We start from the raw sequence: 22,403 nt of genomic DNA on the forward strand, positions 1-22,403 counted from the left end.
GGTGCTAAAAATCCCTGAGAATATGTACCAAAAATCTTGAAAGTACGTATATTCTCTGATGCAACAACTATTATAATTATAGTACTATAATTAGGAATGTATACAAGATTATGTTTTATGCTCATATAGCACATATTAACATATATTAAATGTGTTATATATTATATTAAAACCATAAATGATCTAATTTTTTACTAAAATTGAAAGGGTTAAGTAAATTATAAATAATACTATATGGTCACTAATCACGATGGTGTATATATGTATGTATGAAAGGACGATCTGGATATATTACTAAGTAAAAAAAAAGCAGAAAAGCAGACTGCAAAAGAGTATTTACCATTTTAGGTATATTTTATACACATACACAATCACTAGAGCCAAATACACCAATACATTAAAGTGGTTAAATCTTGGGTAGTTGGTAATAGTTAAAATTCTTTCTTTCCTTTCTCCCTCCCTTCCTCCCTCCCCCGCCTTCCTTTCTTCCCCTTCTTCTTCCTCCCTCCTCTTTCTCCATCTTTGTTTTTTCCCCCATTTTCCAAGATTCTGTGCCTTTGCTACTTTCTCTAATTTGAACAAATCTGTTTTATTTTTAACATCATCTCATAATAGATTGGTATTGGATTTTTTCTTGGCCGATTTAGATGGCAAAAGAAAGTGAAATGTTGTATTCTCCTCTCTTCTATTTGATATACTTTTCCTTCACAATTCCAAGTTCTTCTCTTCTGTGAACGAAGAGGGAAGAAACTAGGAAACAGAGAATCAGGACTCCACTGATCCTTTCAGATGCAGACCTAGAAAACAATTCCACTCTGTTCACTCTTCCTCAAGAATAGAATTTTGGGGAGAATTAAATGATTTATATTTCTTTGTACTTGTTTTGATAGTTGAAGGACTGTTTGATCGGTAAATAAGTCAAACATTTGCTATATAATTATTTCATTGTATTTAAATTTTACGTATTTCTTCTCCAAAAGTTAAGAACTTAGTTTTATCTTCAATATATAAAATTAAAATGATGAATAGTTTTCAGATATCTCATAACATCTTTCTACTAAAATAATAATTTGAGGCTCTTTAGTTATCTAACTAATTTCTGAATAAAAAAAAATCTCAAAAACAAGTCACATTTAAAGGCCAGCATAGGAAAGATGGTAATGAAAAAATAATGCTCAGTAACAAACAAAAGAATGTCGACTATGTCAATTCTCCAGCTGACAAAGTCTCCTGATATAGAGGTCTGGGTTTTAGGGAAGGTGCACAGTTCATTGACTATTAAGAAATTTTGAGACTTGAAGCTGGTAGTGGCTGAATACTGGTGATAGTGCTAATGCTGTATGAACAACCTGGAGGTGCAGTCACAGGTAGAACAGATGCTCTGAGTGGTAGGTAGATAGATGGAGTTTTTGCTACAGCACCTACATTTTCAATTAACCCTTTTGAAAAAACATATCCTATCAACTCAGTCATCTTGGGTGCTTCTTGAATTTCAGGTGAAAGAGATGGTAAGGTCACTATTTTATCTTTGTGTTTTATTTCTCATTTCCTTGCTGCTGGGGTCCCATGGATCCCACACTGAAGGCCCATTGTACCAGGCCCAAGATTTAGGCAAGTCTTGGTCTTGGAGGGTGGGGGTTATAGCATACCATGACTGTTTTGACAAAGGTCAGAGGAATTCCTTGGGGGTAGCATGGGGTGACAGTAGGGGTATGTCATGGCCAGGGAAGGGTTGCAGTTTAAGCAGCAGAACAATAGGCAGCCTCCAAGAGTCCCAGCAGTGACAACTATCTGGCTCAGTGTCAAGAAAAGGCATTGTCAGTGAGCTAGAAACCTGATGGGACAAGAACAAAATGGCGGACACTGCAAGGACATAGTTCTGGGAACACGTGTGAGGTGTGTGTGTGTGTGTGTGTGTGTGTGTGTGAAGACTCCCATAAGTATGGCGGTAACTTGAGATGTTTGAAATTCCTATAGACTATCTACCATTTTTGTGTTCATTCTTACTATTCTGGTCTTTCTCTCTGATTGTTGTAGCCTTTCTCTCAGCATGTTGTCACCTGGAAGACACAGACTACTTTTTTTTTTTAAGATTTATTTATTTATTTACTTCTCTCCCCCCCTCCCCCACCCCAGTTGTCTGTTCTCTGTGTCTATTTGCTGTGTCTTCTTTGTGCGCTTCAACACACACAGACTACTTTTATACTACTTTTAAAAAAATAGGGGAGTAGTCACCCGATGGTACACACAAAAAGGCACACAGGCATGTGAACTTCTTGTCCCTGCCTTTAATGTCGAACTCTAGAGGTATCATTTGGGAAAAAAAAGACAGCAGTCACCAGGAAACCAGCTAACCAAGATTAAAAAATCCCTGACTAGCATTTACCTTTCCAAATAAGAATTCTCATTCTTGGGTCAGATCAATAAAGTAAGATCTAAACTGGTGGACTGGATTCAGCCCTTTTGGGTACAAGTGAGAATCGATACATGTGACGAAAATGTTCTTTGGTGTTAAAATGCTTTCTTAGGACTGCATTTGCACCTGATTTGGAAAACATTTTAAAACAACCTAGTAACGTCAAGATAAAAATTTTTTTACACACTTCACAGCTCTTTCCTATTACATGAACTTGCAAATAGAATTCCGACTCAAGGTGAAAAAACAAGGGCTAGCTTCCCCAAAATGTTTTCATTGGCTTTAGGGAACTAAAACACACCAGTGTCTGGGTGACTAATACTTCCTGTAAAATAAAGATAGATCAACACATTATTAAGTCCTGGCTCAAATATAATTGTAGTTTTGGCAACAGTCTTGGGGATTGTATTAGTCAGCCAAAGGGGTGCTGATGCAAAACACCAGAAATGGGTTGGTTTTTATAAAGGGTATTTATTTGGGGTAGGAGCTTACAGATAACAGGCCATAAAGCATAAGTTACTTCCCTCACCAAGTCTGTTTTCACGTGTTGGAGCAAGATGGCTGCCAACATCTGTGAGGGTTCAGGCTTCCTGGGTTCCTCCCTTTCAGGGTCTTGCTTCTCTCTGGGTTCAGGGTTACTTTCTTCCTGGGGCTTGTTTCTCTTTCCTCTGTGTGCTTACTTCCTGGGGCTTCAGCTTAAGACTTCAGCATCAAAGTCTAACATAAAAACTCCAACATTAAGAACCCTCAACTCTGCCCTTTGTCGTGCCTTTTATCTGTGAGTCCCACCCACCAAGGGTATCATGGCCCAATCAAAGCCCTAATCATAACTTAATCATGCCAAGGTACAGACCAGATTACAAACATAATCCAATACCTATTTTTGGAATTCATAACTATATCAAACTGCTACACTCCATCCTCTGAATTTCAAAAAGACATCACAATATTTTAAAAAAAAATCTTAAATCAGTAACAACGTAAATTGTTACTGAATCATATCACAATTAATTTAAAGAAATACAGTTAGTCCTGGGGCAAAGTCCTGTCTGCTATAGACTTCTGAAACTTACAAAACCATTTATCTGTTTCTAATACACAAATGGACAAAGGATAAACATTTTCATTACAATAAGGAGAAATTGGGAGGGAAACATGAGTCATGGATTCTCTACAATTCAGTAAACCTGCAGGGCATCCTCCATTTGATTTCAGTCTGAGAATCATTCTTAAGATGATGGTTTCTTCTCCTTGTTGCCTTACGGGAACCCACTCTTTCCACATGCTTGTCCAGGGGCTATGTTTTTGGTTCTACCTCATCAAACATCTGGGTGTTGACTAAGCTCCAGACCTTACCTTCCAAGAATGTTGGGGTGATTGCCAAAATCACCCAATCTTTGGGTTTGAGTCTTAACCCCCCTAGTACAGGGACATGAAGACAACATTCCCCCTAATTTTTGGCAAACAGGCTCAACCCTCTCAGAACAACGAGTTGACCACCTGGCCTTCCCTAATCCATGGGGGACGGATCTCAGACCTGTGGGGTGCTCACCTTAACCACCATAATCCTTGTGGAATGTGCTCTACCCTCTCTCCACCCTGGGGTGGCAAAACTCTCCCAGAACATCAGATGGAAACATCAACCTGCTCCAACTGCTCGTGCAAACTTACCCTCTCAGTACACATGGATGGGGTTCCTCTCTTGGCCCAAGGTGATGTCTTAATTCCAGATCTCAGCTTCTACAGTTTTCCACTTGAAGTCGTTTCTCCTTCACTCTCTCCTTTCCAGGTCCCTTTTATTCCAGGCTGACAGTGGTTTTGTTCATACGGTACTCTCAAAAAACTTGTTGGCTTAGCATGCAAAAGCAGGGGTCCCAGCCATCAGACAGTAAGACTTTCCACAAGTCTTTCTGAGATAACTGGCTCTTCAATCCTGATTTGCAAGTTCCAAGTTTACTTAAGTCCTCCATTGGGGCACTTCCATCTGGTAGTTTGATTTCCAAAGCCTTAGAATTTCCAGAATTAGTTTCAGTTTTCTTTGTGCCTGACAGTTCAGTTCTCAGTATATCTCTCTTGTGTAGCATTTTGCTATAAGCTGTGAGCAGAAGTCAAGCCACATTCTCCGGGTTTACTTCGAAATTTCTTGAGCGAAATGTCCAGGCTCGCCATTTTCAAATCCTGCCTTCCATAAAGCACCAGAAGGTAACCTTGCTAAGTTCTCTGCAACTTTAAAACAGGGATTGCCTTTCCTCCAGTTTCCAATTATTTACTTCTAAGGCATCATAAAAAGTCTCTTTAGCATCCAAATTGCTATCAATAGTCCCTTCAAAGCACGGTAGGTCTTTTCTTCTAAGCCTCTCATAATTCCTCCAAAAAATACCCTTTACCCATTTATAAAACCATTCCAGCGTTTTGGTAATTGCAAAAGCGCTCCCCTCTCCTCAGTACCAAATTCTGTATTAGTCAGACAAAAGGGTGCTGATGCAAAATACCAGAAACGGGTTGGTTTTTATAAAGGGTATTTATGTGGGGTAGGAATTAACATATACCAGGCCATAAAGCATAAGTTACTTCCCTCATCAAAGTCTATTTTCATGTGCTGGAGCAAGATGGCTGCTGAGGTCTATGAGGGTTCAGGCTTCCTGGGTTCCTCCCTTCCAGGGTCTTGCCTCTCTCTGGGTTCAGGGTTTCTCTCATCCCAGGGCTTGCTTCTCTTTTTTCTCTGTGCTTACTTCCCATGGCTCCAGCTTAAAACTTCAGCATCAAGCTCCAACATCAAAACTCCAACATGAAGAACCCTCAACTCTGTCCTATGCCATGCCTTTTGTCTGTGAGTCCCACCCACCAAGGGGTGGGGACTCAATGCCCTAATGATGTGGCCCAGTCAAAGCCCTAATCATAACCATGCCAAGGTACAGACATAATCCAATATCTATTTTTGAAATTCATAACTATATCGAACTGCTACAGGCATGAACCCTGGTGATGCTAATGAACTCCTCATGATTCCCACCAATGATCACTTTATTAACCAGGCTACATGAGCTTACTACCTGTGCCATCCATTTTGGAATAATTATAGGATTTTTTAAAGTTCCTGAGAGAACACTGAAGGGTTAAATCTTAAATCAGTTCTTGAGCAGCACTTGTAAGGATTACAGTTAGAGAAGTAGTTTGAAAGTGCTTTTTCCCATTTTTTTGTGGGTTTCAAAGTTCCCTCCTATCCCACTAGACAGAAAACGGGGAGTTGTAAATAAAGCATTTTAAAAGAATAAGCCCCAGTATTATTTCTCTGAACTTCCTTTTGGAGAACCGAAAACTGAGGGGGACCCAGAGAAACAAGAGAAACGAAATGCCAAACGTCCCAAGTCGCCAGCTTTTTCCAGCTCTGAACATTCTGTAATTGAATAGGAAGTTTGCTTAAAGCTTAGCTCAAAGGGCAGCGTGCCTGCTCTCCCCGGTTTTGTCAAGGCCGAGTGTGAACTCCCGGGGCGAGAGCGCATCTCAGCACTTAGCTCACATCCACCCCGGTGTGCGTGTGTGTGCGCGCGCGGGGCCTGCGCGCGTGTGTGTACGTGTGGGGAGGTGTGCGCCAAGGGGGTGGGGAGCGGCGGGGCGAGGAGGGCTCTAGGTGAAGCGCCGGGGGAGGGAGGTAGCCCGCTCCGGCCTCTCCCCCCAGGCCGCGGCTTGCTCGCGCTCGGGCTGCACCTCCCCGGGCGCGCCGCGGCGGCGCCACAGGCCCCTCGACCCTCTGACCACCGCCCTCCCGCCGCCCCTCCCTCACGGCCCGCCGCCGGGGAGGCGATGGCGCGGGACTGACGGCCGCCTACCCCGGGACCCTCCGCCCCGCCCGGGGCTCGCGGGGGCCACGGCGCCGCCGGGACCTGCATGCGGGGCGAGCGCGCCCGCGCCCGAACCGAGCGGCCCTCGGCGCCCCCGAGGCGGTGCCGGGCCACGCCGGCGGACGCGGAGAAGAGGGCGGCGGCGGAGCGGGCCGGGCCGGGCTTCCCACGCGCCGCGGCCCCGGAGCACGGGCTCCCCGGAGGGAGCTCGGGGCGTCCCGGCCGCGGAGGAGGGACCCGGAAGCAGAAGCGGAGCCGCGAGTCGAGCCGAGCCGCTGCCCCCGCTGCCCGCCGGCGCCGGGTGGGGGTCCCGGTGGCTGGATGGGCAGCGGCGGCGCGGGCCGCGGGCGGCGATGGGCGAGGAGCAGAGCACTGTGAGCGGCGGCGGCGGTCCCCGGGAGGCGAGCTGCCCCGCGGGCCACCCCGAATCCCCGCGGCCGCGGAGGGACAGCGCCGGGGCGCCCGGGCCGCGCGTCGCTTCAGCCGAGCTGGGCGGCAGCGGCTGCGGAAACGCCGCGGGCTGCGCGGACGCGAGCGCCCCCGACCCCGCGAGCAGCCGGGGTGCCCCGGGCTGGAGAAAGAGTTCAGCCCCGGGGCAGCCCGCGGGACCGGCACTCCCCGGGCCCCTCAATCCCCAGACTCTGCCACAGCAGCTGGAGGAGGACGACAACGGCGAGGAGGAAGCCGGGGACAGAAGAGAGGGTGGGCTTGAACAGCAGGAAGCCACCCCCGGCGCGGAGCCGGAGCCCCGGAGCCGCGCCGGGCCCCGCGACGGGCGGACGCTGGACGTGCTGGGCCAGCGGGCCCCGGGCCCCGCCAAGAGACACGTTTTCTGCTCGGTGTACTGTGTGGAGAACGACCAGCCCGCGGCCCCCTCCGCCGAGCCGCTCTCGCCGGCCGCGTCGCCCCCTCGGGCCCCGCCGCTGCGGAGCCCTCCCAGCGCCCCCTCCTCCTTCCCTAGTCCGCGGCTGCCCCTCGCCGTGGACCCCCTCTCCCCCGAGGGCGGCAGCATCGAGCTAGAGTTCTACCTGGCGCCGGAGCCCTTCTCCGTGCCCAGCCTGCTGGGAGCTCCACCCTACTCTGGCCTGGGCGGGGTAGGGGATCCCTATGCGCCCCTCATGGTGCTGATGTGCCGGGTGTGCCTGGAAGACAAACCCATCAAACCCTTGCCCTGCTGCAAGAAGGCCGTGTGCGAGGAGTGCCTCAAAGTCTACCTGAGCTCCCAGGTAATGTCACCCCGTCTGGAGCCCCTCCTGCTCCCCAGTTATTTATTATCCTCAGTCCCTGCCCAGGAAGCCCCCCTTGCGCGCTGTCCACCGGAAGAGATCCTCCTTTCCTGAGCCCACCACCCACTGCTCACATCTCACTTATTGTTGTTATTGTAACATTATTGTTTGCCTGTGTTGTCCTTACTGGCTTACTTGACTGGAATTTAACTTCTGCTGTGAGCCTCAGGCTTTGGTTGGCAGCCGTGGAAGGAACAGGGTGCAATGGATTGCCCTCTGCTTATTTTTTTCACTGGAACACAAGCAAGAGCTTGCTCACAGAGGAGGGCAGTGAGCGTGCCTCACCGGGTGTGGCATCCCAGAGATTAACAAACAGTGGGCATAAATTAAATGTTTACTGAGTCGGTGAAGGGAAGGGTTGGGATGAGTATTTCAGGTCCACGGTACTTGAAATTGTACTTTTGCTCCATTTATATAATCCAGTGCAGTGCAAGTTGTTTTCTTTTTTTAAAAAATTCATTTGCTCATTGGCCTTTGGCTCACTTTTCAGTTTTCTTTTAACTCAGTGAAGTTGAAGTCTTTTTCTTGTAAGCCAGCACAGTACTTTATTTCTTTATGAAGAAGGAAAGCGAACAGAATGAGCAAAACAAAGCATAGCAAGGCTGAGAGGTTTGACAAAACAGGAGCTGGTGCAGCTTTCTTCCTCAGATCCTTATTGGAAAGTTTTGTGTTTTGTTTTGTTTTTCCTTGGAAAGCTTAAGAGTGCAGTAGACAGCCCTCTTTCCCTGATGGTAAATGCATTCTTCCCGCAGTTTTCAGTCTCTTGTGTTTCTGCCAGTGTTTTGCACAATCGGTAATGCCCTTTGATCCTTTGTCTGAATGTCCTAAGCCTCTTCATCTTTCAAAATCTTGTCTGTTGAGGTGCCAACTCTTCTGCAAAGCCTTACCTCACCCTTCAGGCCCCTGCTTGTATATTTTCAAAATACTTCCACGTATCTTGCATGCACTGACATTGCTCCTTATGTTCCTGTTTGTCTTGCTGGACTGAGTGGAAATGTCTTCCAGGCCCCATGTCTGGTAGTTCGTTTAGGGTCCCTTACATGTAGTGGGTGTTTAATAAAATTGGCCCAAGCCAGCCGAACGGGCAGTTCCTCTACGTTTTGTGGCTAATCCATGCCAGGATCTAGACTGACAGTGTGTACTGTGCCCAACTGAAAACGCAAAGGGAAATTCAGACAGAATGGAATGTTACACAAACAGTTACGTGGCCAAGATACTTGATATTATTCAAACGCCTGTAAGAGACTGTGATGTCTCTTTCATGCTTTGCCCACAAACGGATACTTAAAACTGGAGGAATGCCTGCTGCGTCCAGTGGGGGTTTCTATGACATCACCATCAGACAAATATTTATTGGTGTCATCCATGTGCAGAGACCTGTGGTGGGATTCAGACATTACCAACACATGGGCCCTGTGCCAAGGAAGTCACTGTGCCAGCAGATGTGTGTGCAGGAACAAGGTAGCACGCGATAAGACTAAACAGGAATATCAGACACTCGATACAAGTAAGGCGGGCCTAGACCAGCAGGGCAGGTAGACATTGTGGTTTGGGATACTCTGCCTTGTACTCTGCTCCCTAAGGTGAGCCCTTTTCCCAAAGCAGAGGTTTTCCCACTGTAAATTGGTTGAGGACGTTGTCAGTGTCCTGGCTTCTAATGGAGAGGAGAAAGGGTGGGGTGGGGTGGGTGGCAAGATGAGTCAAGAGGTCACTGTGTGGCGTGACCACTGAAAAACTCCTCCAAAGGGATATAATATCTGAAGGTTGTCTGCAGTATTTATGTGTGTATGTGTGTCCCTGACCTTCTTCCAAAGCCTTTGACAGAACTTTGAATAGGGCTGAGTCATACATGCCAGGCATGCTCTGGACTCAGGGCTTTTGCACATGCTGTTCCCTCTACCTGGAAAATCCCCCTCACCGTGGCATTCTGGCTCCCTCCCCAGCTTCAGGTTTGGCCTCCCCCCTACCACCCATTTCAAAGTTGAGTGCCCCCCCCACTTCCTTCTGTCTCCTTGCCTGTTTCTTGTGTTCTCCATAACACTAACATACTCCAACTTACCTTCAGTAAGTTCCATGAAGACACGCGTTTTCACGTGATTTGTTTACTGCTGTATCTTTAGCACCTAGTACGTTGTCTGGATGTAGCAGATGCTCAATGAATATTTATCAACTTTATGAAAAGCTGAGCAATATGGAGAGGACGGAGTTGCCCTAGAAACCCAGGCTAGGACCTGGTGTTCTGCTTCAGGCACTAAATTCTGCTCTGAGATGCTTGGTGTGGAAGACAAAAAACAAAGACTGAAAGCAAACCAACAAGAGTTGGTGTGCTGAGTTTACTAAACTTAGAATTAAAGTGGTTTTAGACAAACTTTTACCTTCTATAGTTAGTGCGATGAAAAACATCACTTATTGTGGTAAAATTCTTGTTTTTGTGGACAAAGTAGCCATGAAAACTAATCTTTTAAAAGTAGGGTATTTAACATCCACCTAAATTTTCTTACAGTTAAAAAGCCTTTCTCTGCTGTATTTGAGATAAAGTTTACATACATGTATAGATACACATGTAGACATGTATATGTATATGTATTTACCTTCTTTCTCCCTTTATTGAGATACAATTTTGAGTTATTAAAAAGATTTATTCACTTGCTAGGGTGATTTTCATTTAATGAAAAATTTTTCTTTTGCATGAAAATAGAGGCTTATGGTTATAATATTTCTGATATAGCTATGTTAATTCTAAGGTCCTTTCCATGCTAAGGGTCTATGTTCCCATGTCACTTAACAACCCTGTCCCTCAGTTTCCACATCAATAAAATTTGATTGCAGATGATGATCTGTTATAACCCATACTGCCATACTGAAGCAGATCAGAAGGGCACCAGTGAGTGCTTTCTTTCCGTTCTTAAAAGGTTTCTTAGGTTTGGAAGAAGGAAGTCAAGCCTGTACCTGCAGGGCTTGTAAGACTTTCTCAAATAAAACAATATATTTGAAATAAAGTATTATTAGTCATTTTTTTCCTTACCATTTTTTGAGTTTGTGCCAGATACTTGGTGTATTATTTAACATTGTTTAAGAAAATAAAGCAGTCTTTTAAGCTTTTATGCAAACTTTAAAAATACATATTAAATATGAGCTGGGTTATTGCCTGATTAACTTAACATTGTCCTAAAAGGAAGTGCTGGTTTCTCTGAGAAAAGACATGAATGTGGGTTTGTAGAGAGCTTAAGTCTACTTCCATTAGTGATAATGTGTGGAAAAGGCAGATGGTTAGGTGTTGTCAATACTTCATTGCAGACATAGCACATGAGGGGGTGATTTAATATCTCTATACTGTGGTTTAAAATAAGTAGTTTTTTTTGGAAAACAATTCTTCTGTTATGGCTGGGTCTGAGACTGGGGAACCCGTTCTTAGCAGAAGGACTTTACAGTGCAGTAGTTCCCTCCAGTTTCTGATTGCTGTGGGGAAGAATTGAAATGATGTGTTATGAATCCTTAGCACCACAGCAGGTGTTGACTTAGAGGCTGCAGGGCACCAGGGCAGAGATCCTGGAAGTTATGTTGGCTTATGTAGCCTGGGTACATAAATCTTTGCTGTCTAAATTTGAGAAGTGCATTTCCTGGTGACCTACACGTGCATGTATGAATATGGGTGAAACATAACCAGGGATGTCTGTAGTCCCCTGTATGTCACAGAGGCCTCCTAAGTGTTGACATCAGGTGGTTTGGCCTTTGCCACATTTTCCTAGTAAGAAAAATTATCTGTTCCTGCCTTTGTTACATAGAATGACATTATGCTTTTTTCAGAAATTCACCATAGGTAGTTTCCTTTATATTTATTTCAGGCAGAAAAGTCTGTTATAAAAATGAAGCATCACTATTCAGTAGTTTAGATAAAGATGGAGAGAACTGGTCATGCTAAAGGACTTCCTAAAGGTGGCAGCTGTTGTGTCTTTCACCACTCTGCATAAAAGTGCCCTGGTTTGGCAGGTGCCTATGAATTGGAATGTATACACCTGTCGAATGTGTATTAATAGATATAAGCAACACATTTCTTGTCAGATTGTGAACAAAACAGCTGCTAGATGGTAATGTCTTAAATTGACTGTCTTCTATAGGCACCCTAGAGTCAGTGACCTAGGGGTGAAACCTTATGTATCCTATTATTAATCTGAGTCGTCCAGACCTTCGTGGGTAGAAGTGTAACATAACATTTTCCCCCATTAAACCTTAAGGCAGTATGAATATTTTTAGAAATGATCCTGGTCAATATGGAGTTTGAATGCACTTGTCTTCACACAGGTGAACTTATAAATCCTGTCATGCCAGGTGTGATTTTGGTAGTTCTGAAAATGTGAAGAATAGTAGGAGACTGAAATCTGTTTTGAGGTCTGTATTAGTCAGCCAAAGGGGTGCTGATGCAAAGTACCAGAACTCTGTTGGCTTTTATAAAGGGTATTTATTTGGGGTAGAAGCTTATAGTCACAAGACCCTAAAGAGTCTAACTTAAGGTACAATAAGAGGTACTTTCTATTGCAATGACAGATACGGGCCATTATATATCCTGCCATAACCTACAGAATGGCGTGGGAGAGAGTGTAAATAATCCATGCTCTATGGCAGTGCTGCAAATGTGTTCATCATTTGCAATGAATATACCACACTAAAGAAAGAAGTTGTTAATGTCAGGAAGGTTTGGGAGGTGTGGGGAATGGGGCATATGGGAATCCCTTATATTTTTGTGTGTAACATTTTGTGTAATCTATCTTTAAAAAAATAAAATATATGTTTTTTGAAATGGGGAAAAAAAAAGAGGTACTTTCTCATCCAAAGTCATTGGCCACATTTTGAAACAAGATGGTGGGCAGTGTCTGCAAGGATTCAGCCTTCCTCCCTCCTCTTAATGCTCCATGGTGCCAGCTTCTTCTGATCTCAGCTGTAGGCTGGCATAAGGCTTGTCTCCCTCCCCTGGGCTTGTTTCTTTCTGGCTCAGAATGCTCTGGTCTCTTCACAAGGTCAACTGTGGACTATCAGGCTCATCTCTCTTCCTGGGCCCTTGCTGTGTCTAATGAGCTGTCTCTTTTCCTCTGTGTCTTCTTCTCTGTGCGTTTGCTTCCATGTGAGAGTCTTTTTATCAGCCCATCAAGGGGGCAGGCACTCAATGCTGAGTCATACTCTAAGGACATGGTTGAATCAAAGCCCCTAATCTTAACATAATTTAGTCAGATGTCTCAGCTGAATCTAATGTAATCAAAGGGTTATCCCACCCAGAGGAACAGACCAGTTTACAAACATCATCTGTCTTTTTGGAATTCGTGAATAATTCTCAAACTGCCAAAGAGTCACTCAACAAATATGAAAAGTGAAAATTAATGCATAAGTTAGCTTATTTTTATGTACTATATATGTATATACCCACACACAAAATATATGTATATGTTTATACATCTATCTGTGTGTGTATCAACTGGGGTTTGTGTACAGAAACATGCTTTCACTTCTTACTGACTTCATGCCCTGATTTTCCTCTTTTTGTGTCTACCTCATTTATCTTTCATAATTTTTTTTTCTCTTCTCATCTGTGCATCTCATCATTACTACCTTGGAGAATTGAAATATGATTTTTAATTGGGATTAGATTTCTGCAGAGGAATCCTCTTTTGAGTGCTGAGTCTGGGACCAGCAGGACCTGGTGCAGGTGCTGCGTGGGTGTCTCCCTCCCTTCCTTCAAGCTGTGAGGAGATAAGGCTGTGGACATAAACGCTGCATTATGCTCCAGTGCCTAGAAGAGCTCCAGTGACATTATGAGTACTGCTACCTAGGGCATCACCTGAGATCTTTAGAGTGGCGGCTTTTGTCCTCCTAAAGTACAGCTCAGCTTTTATACTTGAAGCATCTTCCTTACTCCTGATATGAGGGACAGAAAAAGGAGAGCAGAGGAACTTGAACTTCTAAGCTGTTTAAAATGGGTGATGCAGACAAATACTTGGTGGTAGTTTCTTATAATTAACTTATTTATTAGTTGATCATTTGTGTAATTAGCAAACATCTATTGGTACCTATATTACAGGCATACATACACTAGTGATAGCTATAAATGTATTAACTGTCCGCTTGGAGCTATCTTAGAATTTTGTTATCAGTATTTTTTTTCCGGTTTTATCTGGTGGTGTGAAATATGCTTTTCTTTAAGTTGCCCAGTAGCTATAGGTCTCTCTCTCTCCTTTCTCCTTCCTTTCTGGGAGGTGTCTCTGGATACCAGCAGACTTTTTATCAAACATATGTTATGTTTGATCCAAAGAAATAAGTCTATTCATTACTTCTTTCCTTTGTTTTTTAAAGAATTTTTATTGTTAGTAACATAAATACAACACAAAATTTCCCATTTTAACCACTTACATGTGTACAATTCAGTGATATTAATTACATTCGCAATATTGTGCTACCATCACCACCACCATTTATCAAAACTTTTTCAACACCCCAAACAGAAACTGTATATCCTTAAGCTATAACCTATTTCTCCCACTTCACCACTGGTAACCTGTAATCTACTTTCTGTCCCTTTTGACTTGCCTGTTCTAGCTATAACATAAAAGTGAAATCATACAATATTTTTCCTTTTATGCCTTACTTATTTTACTCAACATAATGTCTTCAAGGCTCATCTGTGTTATAACATGTGTCAGAACTTCTTTACTTTTTATGGTGGAATAATATTCCATTTTATGTACATACCATGTTTTGTTTGTCCGTTCATCTGTTGATGGACATTTGGGTTGCTTCTACCTTTTGACTGTTGTGAATAATGCTGCTGTCAACATTGATGAACAAATATCTGTTTGAGTCCCTGCTTTCAATTCTTTGGGGCTGATACCTAGAAGTAGAGTTGATGGGTCATATAGTAATTCTATGTTTAAATTTCTGAGGACTTACCAGACTTATTTTCCTCACTATTTCACATTCCCAACAGCGGTGCTGATGGTTCAACTTTCTCCACATTTTTCCAACTTACTTTGCATTTTTAAAAATAATAACCATCCTGGGTGTGAAGTGGTATCTCATTGTGGTTTTGATATCCATTTTGCTAATCACTAATGAGGGTGAACATCTTTTCAAATGCAAATTGGAGAATGTCTATTCAAGTTCTCTGCCCATTTTAATATTGGCATATTTGACTTTTTGTTGTTGAGTTCCAGGATTTCTTTATATAAACCCTTAAAAGATACATGGTTTTTAAATATTTTCTCCCATTCTACAGGTTGTCTTTTCACTTTCTTGATAATGTCCTTTGATGACAAAAGTTTTAAATTTTCATGAAGTCAAATTTATATTTTTCTTTTGTTGCTTGTGTTTGTGGTATTGTATCTAAGAATTCATTGCCTAATATAAGGTTCTGAAGACTTTTCTCTATGTTTCCTTTTATGAGTTTTATGATTTGATCTCTTATATTTAGATCAGTGATCTATTTGGAGTTAATTTCTGTATATGGTGGAGGCAGAGGCCCAATTTCATTCATTTGCATATGGATATCCCATTTTCCAGCAGCATGTGCATTGCTTATTCCTTAATTCATATATTTCTCAGAGCTTTTTCTAATTGTTGGGAAAAGAATATTAACAAATATCTTGTTCCTATAAAATATTCCTTTTACTTAAAAGAAAGCATAATTTTGTTAAGTTTATTTTGGATTCATGACAATGTGGTGGATCTTTTAAGTTATTATACAATAATTAAAAAATAGTTTATTTTGTTCAAATTCATTCTGTCACAAGGGTTTTATATGATAAACCAAATGAACTTTCCCAAATAAGTTCTGTCTAAAAATATGTCTTCACTTCAGTGTCTACAAGAAAATAACTGCCAGTATGTGTCATTCTCTTTCTACTTTATCAGTACTGTTTACCCATCAATTTTGAGGTAACTATCCTTCAATTATTAAGTTTCCACAATTAACAAGAGCAACCATTTATTGAACATCTACTATGTTCTAAGCATTTTTACACAAATTATATTATTTAATTTTAATTCATTTAATATTATATGCCTCCTACATGCCAGGTGCTGTTGTAGGTGTTGAGGGGACAGGGAACTAAAATATGTAAACCCACTGGCCTCATGGAGTTTATCTACTAAAAAGGAGAAGGCTGGAGAGAAGACAGAGGATAAATTACGTAGTATATTAAGACGTAATAGGGTTATGGAGAAAGAGAAACAAGAGGTGGGTGATAATAAAGAGTAAGGAGAAGATTGTTCTTTATGCACTAATGGTTTTCTTTAGAGAGAGTTATGAGGTAGGGTTTGCTTTATAAGGTAACTTTTGAACAGAGATATTCGTGATGGCAATGAAGGAACCATGAGGATATTTGGAGGAATAGCAAGTGTAAAATTTTGGAGGCAGGGGCCTGCTTTGGGGTGTTCCGGGAATGGCAAGGAGATCTTTGTGATTAAAGCATAGAGAATGAGGTAGCAAGTATTAAGTGGATGACAACCAATTCGAACAGGAGGAGGGGGGAAAGCTGGTCCCTGGGGCTCTAAGGCCATGAGGACTTTGGATTGTCTCTTGAGTGAGATGGGAAACTAAAAGAAGGTAGTAACTAGATAATAATTTGACCTTCAGAAGAGATTATTTTGCTTCTTTATGAATAAAATACTATAGGAGTTAATAGTGGAAATAAAATGATCAATTAGGAGACTGACAATTACGTAGTTTCGACTAGAGTGATAAAGGCATATATGATTTGAAGTGGTTGAATTTTGAATTACGGGAAGATATTGTGAATAATTTGAATATATTAAGAAGACAGAGCTGACAGATTTTTCTGATGATTGCATGTGGGATGAGAACAAAAAGTAAAGCATGACTCAGGTGTTGAGCTCAAGCATTAGAGAAATGATGTTGCCATTTAATAAGATGAGGAATACCGTAGGAGTAGGTTTAGGGAGCATCGGGAGTTCATGCTAAGTTTGAAATGCCGTTTAGACTTTCATGAAGGGTTGTTGAGTAGGCAGGTGGAGTCTGGCATTCAGAAGAGAGGTTGAGCAGAATATATAAAATTGGAGTATGTTCGCATATAAATGATATTTAAAGCTATAAGGTCATCTGGGGAGTGAAAGCAGAGAGAGAAAGAGGGTTGAGGTTTGAATCTGGGTACGCCAGTGTTCAGAAATATCTGGAGTCTGGCATATAGGAAGGGATCAGCAAGGGGTCTGAAATGGAGTGGGCCAATTAGAAAGGAGGAGAATCCAGTTAGAATGGTTGTCCAGCAGCCAAATAAAGAGGATGTCTGTTGTTTGTTTTTGTTAAAGGGGGATAATCATCTGTGTTAAATGCTTCTGATTGTTGCAGCAGAATGAAGATGTAAATTAGCCATTGGATTTCCCAACAAGGAGGTTGTTAGTAACCATGACCAGTGCTGTTTCCATTGGCAGTGGTGGGGTTGTTTTTCTGATTGTAGTGGGTCCAAGAAAATAGGAAGGAGAGGACTTATAGCAGTGAGTATCCAGCCATTTTACTTCTGTGCTGCTCTGTGTTAGATGAGGAGACTCAAGGATAGAGAGAGAGATTAAATAACTTGCCCAAAACCACATAGCTAGGTGATATAGCAAAGGTAGGATTTAAACTCAGTTCTGTTTGGCTCTAAAACCATGGTCTTTTTATATTCTTTAAGGTTACTATTTTATTTATAAGCTAAATAAGTATATGTATCCAAGAAGGAGAAAAAAATTCATTACATTTTGAGGAAGTAAAAGGCTCTTGTCCAAACTTAGATACAGAGCATGTTTTTACCAAACTCAGCCTCTTTCTTAATGTGAGAAAATCAAGAGGAATTTAGTTTAGATGGCTGTGACTTGACTTACTGCTCATTTTATTGGTGGAATACTGTGCTGTTTTCTTCCTAACTCTTGACCATTCCTTTTGTTTCCATTGCAGCTTTCTCTTATTGTATCATCTCTTAATGATGGTGTCCTCGTGGTTTTATCCTAAACCCTCTTCTCGTCTCAGTTAACTTTCTGTTATTGGAGCCCCTCATCCATTCCCATGGTTTTAGGTAACACCTTTATGAGGTGTTATAAAGCTCTAGCCCAGATCACTCCTCTCACCTTCAGTTCCATAGATCCATCTTTCTCTTGGACATTTTCACTTGGATGTCTCACCCACAGACACCTTAAATTTAACTTTCTAAAACTAAACCCCCCCCCCTTCCTCCTTGCAACCATCACTAGTATGCAGGCTATACCTTAGGAGACATCACTGGGCTCCTCCTCACCTCCTTCATTTAATTAATCACCAGGTCCATTCAATTCTACCTCCTCAATACATTTCTACTTTCTTCTCTCCTCTTCTCCATTTCTGCTATCATTTTCCTTTCTCAGGCCATCACCATTTCCCTCCTGGGTTCCAAGAACAACTTCTTATTTGGTCCTAGGACTCTAACCCTCTTTTTTTTCCCTCCCTCTCTTTATTATTATTTTTAAATGTAACATTCAAAAAATACAAGAGGTCCCCATATACCCCTCATCCCCCTCACCCCACTCCTCCCACATCAACAATCTCTTTCATCATCATGGCATATTCATTGCATTTGGTGAAGACATTTTGGAGCACTGCTGCACCACATGGGTAATGGTTTACATTGTAGTTTACACTCTCCCCCTGTCCACCCAGTGGACCATGGCAGGACATACAATGTCCAACATCTGTCCCTGCAGTACCACCCAGGCTACAGAGACCCACAGGTTCTATGGTCATAACCTTCTCTTAACTCTCTCACTTTTTCTCCATACTGCAACTAGAGGATGGTATCTAGAATGCAGGAATGATCACAACACCCTGCTTCTTAGCCTCTCAATGTATGCCTCTTACTTATATTAATAGAATAGAATCTCAACTTTTTAACATAGCTTACATATGCCTGAGAGATCTGGCTCTTGCTTACCTTTCCAAACATTTTTTCTTCTCAGTACCCATTAAGCATATAATCATATTCAACTTCTATTTGTTCCTTGCATTCTCCCTATTTGCCTACAGTGACATGAGGTTCTATTTTAGGGGGATCTTTTTTCTTTCCTTGCTCTCTGTTTTGGTTTCCCAGCTGCTAAAACAAATACTATACTGTGGGTTGGCTTAAACCAGGGGTTCCTAACCTTTTTTGTTCCACAGATCCCTTACTAAGTCCACACTATACTGTGTATTATTTATCACATCCACAACAACATGTCCCCACAAGAATAATGTTTTTTTGAATTTCAGTTGAAGCTCATGGATCTCTTGTTAAGAACCCTGGCTTAAACAGTGAGAATTTTTTGGCTCATGGTTTTGAGGCTAGGAGAAGTCCCAAACCAAGGTTTCAGCAAGGCAATGCTTTCTCCCCAAAGACTGAGGTTCTGGGGCTGGCTGCTGATGTCCTTAGGTCTTTGGCTCTTCTGCCACATGGCAATTTACATTGTTGTGTCTTCTCCTTTCTCTTCCAGGGTCCTTTGACTTCCAGCTTCTTGCTCTTTCCTTTGCTTCCCTCTTTGTGGCCTTCTTGATGAGCCCTCTGGTAATAGGATTGAGATCCATCCTGGTTGAGTTGAGCCACAGCTTAAGTAAAGTACCTCATCAAAAGGTGCTATTTACAATGGGTTCATACCTACAGGAAAAGATTAGGGCTAAGAACATGTTCTTCTGTGGTACATAACGTCAAGCCACCACATTGCCCCAGTTCTCTTTGCCTCTTTCCTTCCTAGTCATTCTTCTAGTCTCGGCTTTGACATTTCTTCTTTGAGAATTGTTGAACCCCTGTATCTGGATGAAACATCCTACATTCTTTAAACTCTCTAGAATTACTGTAACATACTTCATATTTCACTGTATTTAAATTGCCTCTTCCTGCTCCATGCTTCTTTAAAGCCTGGTGTGGGTAGAGACCTTATTATTCTTTTTCACTGATTAATTTCCTAGGTCTTGGCAGGTTGCAGGCATGAAATAAGTATTTTATTTCATTTCATTAATTAATGAATTAAAGAGTGGTCTTTTAATGTATAAAGTATTGGAATAGAGAGCCAGAATGATTTTTTAAAATGAAAATCTCAACAATTCATTATCTTGCTTAAAAACCTTTGAGACTTTCCCATTGTGCTGCATTAAAATTCCTTAAGACAACTGGTAAGGTCTGGGCTCTGTTTTCCTCATTAATCCTTTCTTCTCTCATTCTAGCTCTTTTCTCTCCAGCCAATATCCTTCCCTCTGTTAATTTCTCCTCTTTCTTCAGATTTCAGCCTCCCATAAATCTCTCTACTGAATCAGTCCTGCTCTTCATACTCTCAGGATTTTTTTTGGTAATTATAAGTTTATGTGATGATTTGATGTTCAATCAGTTAATCTGCCCCCACCCCAATATTCTTTGATCTATTTTCACTTCTAGAGCTTAGTACAAAGCCCAAAACAGAGTAGGTACCCAATAAAATATTTGTTGAAAGAGTAAGTGAATGATGGAAAATAAACCATGTTTAGTTTGGTAGAAAAAGTAAGGTAAATACATGAATCTGAATTTGTGATATCTTATTCCACAATATATTTTGGTTTTAATTGCAGTGGAATGCTCTGGGCTGAGACTTTATCCTGGCATCTCATTTGTCACTGGTCTTTAATCCTAATACCTCTTTTGGTTACTGCGCCTCCTGCTTAACAAATTCTTCCAGAACCTAGCAGCTTAAGACATTGTGGTCATGACTCTGGAAAAGGCTTAGCTGGTCAGCTCACACTTGGGATTTCTCATGTGACTGTAGTCAGATGTCGGCTCGCTCACTGGTGGCTCTTGACCCGAGTGCCCACATGTGGCCACCTGGCGTGGCAGTCTCAGGGCCGTGGCATCTCTTACATGGAGGCTGGCTTCTGCCCGGCCAGCATCCCAAGGGAGCCAGGCAGGCGCTCTAGGAGCTTTGAAAGTAACTCAGCATCACTTCCACTGTATTTTATTGGGCAAAGCAGTCACACACCTGTCCAGATTTAAGAGATGGAGCATAAACTCCAATTTTTTCTATGCAAGTCTCAAGGAATTTGGGCCATATTTTAAAACTACCACACTACTTCCACCAAAAATCAGGAATCTAGTGAGTTTTGGTAGTAAAGCTTTTGAGCCTGAATTTTAATCTGTTTTTTAAAAATATTTCATGTCTAGTCAATCATTTAATTAAATATTTATAACCTATGTCATTATTTTGGTTAACATACTTTGGTGTTTTGTTTCTTTTGTGCTTTATCTGTGAATAATAAAATAATATTCACTTAGCTTTAAGCAAAGCTTACATAAAAGCTGTTCTTTTAAAATTCAATATTTTAGATAATTCCATGGTAACTGGAATATCTCTAATCATTGTTATTATTAACATTACTTAAAATAATTCTGTATCATATAATTTCCTTTTCATTGTATCAAAATTTTAGCTTAACTGGTGGTTAAACATATTTGAGAAACCTTAGAATATTTTTCTGAATAAAGAGTTGATATAACTTTATTTTTTTATAGTGTGGGCATATTCTATAATAAATAATATTATACCTAATAATATCTTAGAATTAACCATCCTAGCAAGTTTGACTTGTTAAGCTGATTTTCTGTTACATTTTTATTTTTCCTGGTATTCTACTTTATTTGTGAAATTTTTTGTTTGGTTAGTATCTTCTGGAATAGGTAATCATTTAAATTTCCAAAAGATGTTTATATAGTACTCAGAAGTTTCTTCCTAGTTGAGGGTCTTTATCTTGACACAGAGGAGGTACTTTGCTCTTATGGGTGTGCCTTTTTTTTTTTCCCCCTACTGGCTCAGGTAACTAGAAGCTGGGTTTATTCTTTCATGTGAGTAGCTAATCCCTTTTTAAATCTTTCTAAGCTATTTGCCTTAATAATATTCCCTACTATAAGATTCAGAGGCTAATTATAGGCTACCTCACAAATTACTTCCCTTTTTGTGGTGTTGATTCTTGCCTTATTTCCTCACGATTACTGGCCATACTCTGTTCACGAAGCTCATTTGCACTGAATAGTGTGTGGCAAGTTACATCACCACAGCTTTTTTCTCTGCTTGCCTAGTACTGTAAAACAGCAGGTAAAATAAAATAATTGCTCATAATATTTCACCAGTGTTTCGCTTTCTTTGATGGTGTCATTTTCCCCCTAATGTTTACAGTTTAGTTTATTACCCACTATAGAAGAAGAGCTGCTGGGTAAAATCAGAAGTAACTTTGATTTAGCCAGAAGGCAGTGCCCCATTTTTGTAGGAACATCTGACCTCAGTGGGGAAGTAGCTTTTTTTCCACATGGTTCTGTAGGGAGTAGGGGTTTTCATTTTCCTACCAGGGATGCCCTCAGTGGGAAATGGAGGTACAATCCCAAGATTTCTCATTTTATCCCTACTGTTAAACAGTTTTACCCTTAACTTCAGTGTTTTTTTTTCCTCATGGTTACCAGTTTTCCTCTTCAAAATTGTTCATAAAAAAAAATGCTTCGAAAATAATAGATTCTTAAACTTAAAAAAGACTCATTCTGTGTGACTGTATGAGTTGGTGTTTCATCTATATACATCTGTGCGCCAAGGTCTCAAGGTTATTTATTTGTGTGACACAAGAAGATATGCTTTTTAAAAATCTACGTATAGTCACGTTCAGTTAAGTTTATGTATTTCAGGTGTAGTTTGAACCAATTAAAATAGGGTTATAAAATCGGGTTTACCTTTTTTGTTTTTAATATGGCATCTTTAGGCTTCATCCTTAGGATGAGGGAAAGAAAATTCTGAAAGGATAGTCATTTTTCTAATACTTTGCTTATATTTTTGTTCACTTTTCAGGATTTCTGAAAAATACTGTTTGTTCAG

The 22,403-nt window shown here is 41.5% G+C and overlaps 1 protein-coding gene across 1 annotated transcript in view; it reads left to right on the forward strand.

Moving 5' to 3' along the window:
• The first annotated feature begins 6,106 nt into the window (after positions 1–6,106).
• The window catches only part of RNF217 (ring finger protein 217), a 129,000-nt gene continuing 112,703 nt past the window's right edge, over positions 6,107–22,403 (forward strand). The window contains exon 1 of the mRNA XM_058307385.2: positions 6,107–7,484. Within this exon, the coding sequence (XP_058163368.1) occupies positions 6,612–7,484 (873 nt within the window). The 5' untranslated portion in view covers positions 6,107–6,611. The remainder of the gene's footprint in view (positions 7,485–22,403) is intronic.

The sequence above is a fragment of the Dasypus novemcinctus genome, chromosome 11 (genome assembly GCF_030445035.2).
Source record: "Dasypus novemcinctus isolate mDasNov1 chromosome 11, mDasNov1.1.hap2, whole genome shotgun sequence".
Taxonomy (NCBI): domain Eukaryota; kingdom Metazoa; phylum Chordata; class Mammalia; order Cingulata; family Dasypodidae; genus Dasypus; species Dasypus novemcinctus.